Source organism: Poecilia latipinna, unplaced genomic scaffold, assembly GCF_001443285.1.
Source record: "Poecilia latipinna isolate Pla-1442-1.1 unplaced genomic scaffold, P_latipinna-1.0 Scaffold252, whole genome shotgun sequence".
In the NCBI taxonomy this organism is placed as follows: domain Eukaryota; kingdom Metazoa; phylum Chordata; class Actinopteri; order Cyprinodontiformes; family Poeciliidae; genus Poecilia; species Poecilia latipinna.
In genome coordinates, this window is record NW_015112868.1 from 818,810 (window position 1) to 821,972 (window position 3,163).

General features: G+C 40.0%; 1 protein-coding gene across 1 annotated transcript in view; it reads left to right on the forward strand.

Annotated features, from left to right (window-relative positions):
- Positions 1-3,163, forward strand: part of bnip4 (BCL2 interacting protein 4) — an 11,962-nt gene that overhangs the window by 3,803 nt on the left and 4,996 nt on the right. The window contains exons 2-5 of the mRNA XM_015032877.1: positions 142-313; positions 454-514; positions 1,473-1,579; positions 2,241-2,390. Of these exons, the coding sequence (XP_014888363.1) occupies positions 142-313; positions 454-514; positions 1,473-1,579; positions 2,241-2,390 (490 nt within the window). The remainder of the gene's footprint in view (positions 1-141; positions 314-453; positions 515-1,472; positions 1,580-2,240; positions 2,391-3,163) is intronic.

Below are 3,163 nucleotides of genomic sequence, written 5' to 3' on the forward strand. Positions count from 1 at the left end.
GTTTTAACTTTTTTTGTTTTTCCTGTGCCCTTTTCCCCTTGGGGGGGGTTTTTCAAAAACACCCGTAAAAAAAAAAAAAAAAAAAAAAAAAAAAAAAAGGATAACAACGAGCATTCATGTGTAGACACTGTTTATCCTAAGGTTCCTGGGTAGAGCTGCATTTCAGTGGAACTGGCTCCCAAGGTACCAGTCATCGAGGAAGCCAGGAGCACATTCCCACGTCCAGTCAGCAGGGGGACGTGGAGAAAATGCTCCTAGAAGCGCAACACGAGTCAGGCAGGAGCAGCTCCAAAGGAAGTTCCCAGTGCAACAGGTTGGTTTGCAAAAATAAAAATATGAGGAAGAAGAGTCGGTGCTGTTCTTTCAACGTTGGTTGTGCAACACTTATTACCCAAGAAGCTGCTGTTCCGGGTGTGTTCACGTCTCTGTTATGTATTTTCTTCTCCGCAACAGCCCACTCAGATCACAGACTCCCCTTCTTCTGTGGAGAGGCTCAGAAGGAAACAGCTCTCAGGTAGAATATGTTAGAACGACTTAGTTTTTTGTACATTTCCTGAAAAATGTATCAATGTTCTCTGATCTTTTTTTTCCTACATTCAACTGAAAAATAGTTTTTAGAACCACCTTGTGCCGCAATTGCAATTGGAAGTCTTCTGCGGTATGTGACTGTCGGCTTTGCAAGCCTGCAGCCTGGGATTTTTGCCCATTTGTGTTTACAAAACAGCTCAACCTAAGTCAGATAGCATCTGAGACAGCTACTCCAGTTTCAAGTCCTTTAAAGCCTTTTAACTTCCACGCCTACCCTGTATTTAACTCCATCCATCTTTTCCATATCACCACAGCGGATGTTGCCTCTACCGTGCTTCACTTGGCGATGGTGTGTTCAAGGGAGCTGTCGAGTTAGTTTTCCACAGTGCACATCAGTTTGCTTGTAGGCCAACGACTTTAAATTTGGTCTCATCTGACCAGGACTCCTGTTTCCACATGTTTGTTGTGTCCCTTACACATCGCTGGTGGTGAAGTTTAAACAACTCTACTAATGGTTTTTCTCTGTGCAAATGCAGACTTGCTGTTCTTCTTTTTTTTTTTTAAATAAAAGTCAGATTTGTGGTGTGCTGCCACACTCTTTCCATTCTCACATGATGGTCTATAATAAAACCAATTTCTGTGGTTATAACGTAACAAAATGTTCAAGCGGTGCAATGCAATATGGTATACATTTACAAGACTGTAGCAGCACTATGTTTGACATGTCAAAGCAGGAACAAGAAAATATGTCCTAATAACTGGCATTCCTGTACAGGGAGGTTCTTATTTGTTGTGCATTCAGGCTTAGTTTATGCAAGTGAATCAGCCTTAATACTACTAACGCTAATCTTGGGCTTCATAGCCATTGTACACCCTAAAAATCATCTGTTGCTCACGTATCGTTTTAAAACGCAGACGGTTTTCATTGCTGTCTATTTTTCCAGTCAGATGAAGACTTCCAAGAGAGAAGACGTGAAGTGGAGAGTCTGATGAAGAAAAATGCCGACTGGATATGGGACTGGTCAAGTCGGCCCGAGAACAGTCCGCCAAAGTAAAGAGCTCATTTTATTTATTTATTTATTTTTTTTAAACACAAATGTTTGAACATTTAGGGCAGTGTTTCCCAACCCTTGCCCTCAGGGCACACTGCTCCGCATGTTTCCCTGCTTTAACATGCCTCATTCAACAAAAGCCTGGCAATCGACCGTCAATTAAAATCAGGTGTGTTGAAGCAGGTAAACATCTAAACATAGGGGCAGTGTGCCTTGAGGAGCAGGGCTGGAAAACACTGACTTGGGGAACTGCTGTTCACTGAGGTGTGTAGACTGGCTGCTGTTATCAAGATATACAGAGGTTTTAAAAGTTTCAAAAACATTCGAAACCCTTTGAGATTCCAAGAGAAGATGCCATGAAAAGCATTGCCATAGGTGTAATAAACACGATATTAGGAGCTAGAGTAATCATTACTTTTCAGTTTTAAATGAAGTCACTGTAGTCAAGGCTGTCATAGCTCTAGTGTAGTTTTAATTGCAAACACTCGGGGCTCTAACCCGAATTAGATTGCTTATATTTTCCCCATACTGTCATATTTGTGATTTGCTGACTTCACGGCGGTATCTGTGTGAGCACGGGCGTTCGCATGACATTAAACCAGAAATAGCTGATCTTTAATCTATGCAAAAAGACTGAAATATTAATGTGCTGCTCCGCAGGGAGTTCCTGCTGAAGAACCCCAAGCGCTCGACCTCGCTCAGCATACGGAACACCAGTGTCATGAAGAAGGGCGGCATCCTCTCCGCCGACTTTCTGAAGATATTCCTTCCCTCGTTAATCATCTCTCACATTCTCGCTGTTGGCTTGGGGTAAGCGGTAGGATTTATATTCCGACTCTGGGAATGTCATGGAGCCTCATTAATTTTTACGCAGCACACAGGTGCATCTCAATAAATTTGAGTATTGCTGATAGGTTAATGAATTTCACAAATGGAATGCAAAAAGCTCCGCTCATATATCCTATACAGTGTATTCCAAATATTATTTCTGTTAAATTCGATGGAAAGAAAATGATTTTCCTTAGGAAAACGTTGTGGTATGGCCTACACAATCATGAAAAGACTTCTGTCTTGATAGTTGTCCAGCAGTTACTTACACACCCAACAAGAAGAGTAAGCCATGAAAGGTAAGTTTTAAAAGTGCTACATCCAAACATTTTATTAGGAAGTTGAGTGGAAGGAAAATGTCTAGTAGGAATTGATGCAAAAGCCAATGGCTCCTTTCAGAAAGTTGTGAAATCTCCCTGGTTCAAGTGCTGAGCGCATGCACTGTAGTGTGCAGTTTATGGCCATATGCATCAGTAGGGTTAACATTTCTGTTTTGGAAAATTTTATTTTTGTCTCTTCACTGAATTTTTTTTTTTTTTTTAATTCCATTTTGGTTTTTCATTAACTGTAAGCCGTAATCATCAAAATGAACAGAAATAACTAACTAAATTAACATTACGTTGAAACTATATCAGTTTCATTTTTTTGACACATTGAAATAAATAAACTTTTTGAATATATTCTATTTTTTTTTTTTTTTTTTTTTTTTAGGAATCCCCTCTTTATTTTTAATTTGACGATTTTAATAGCTATAG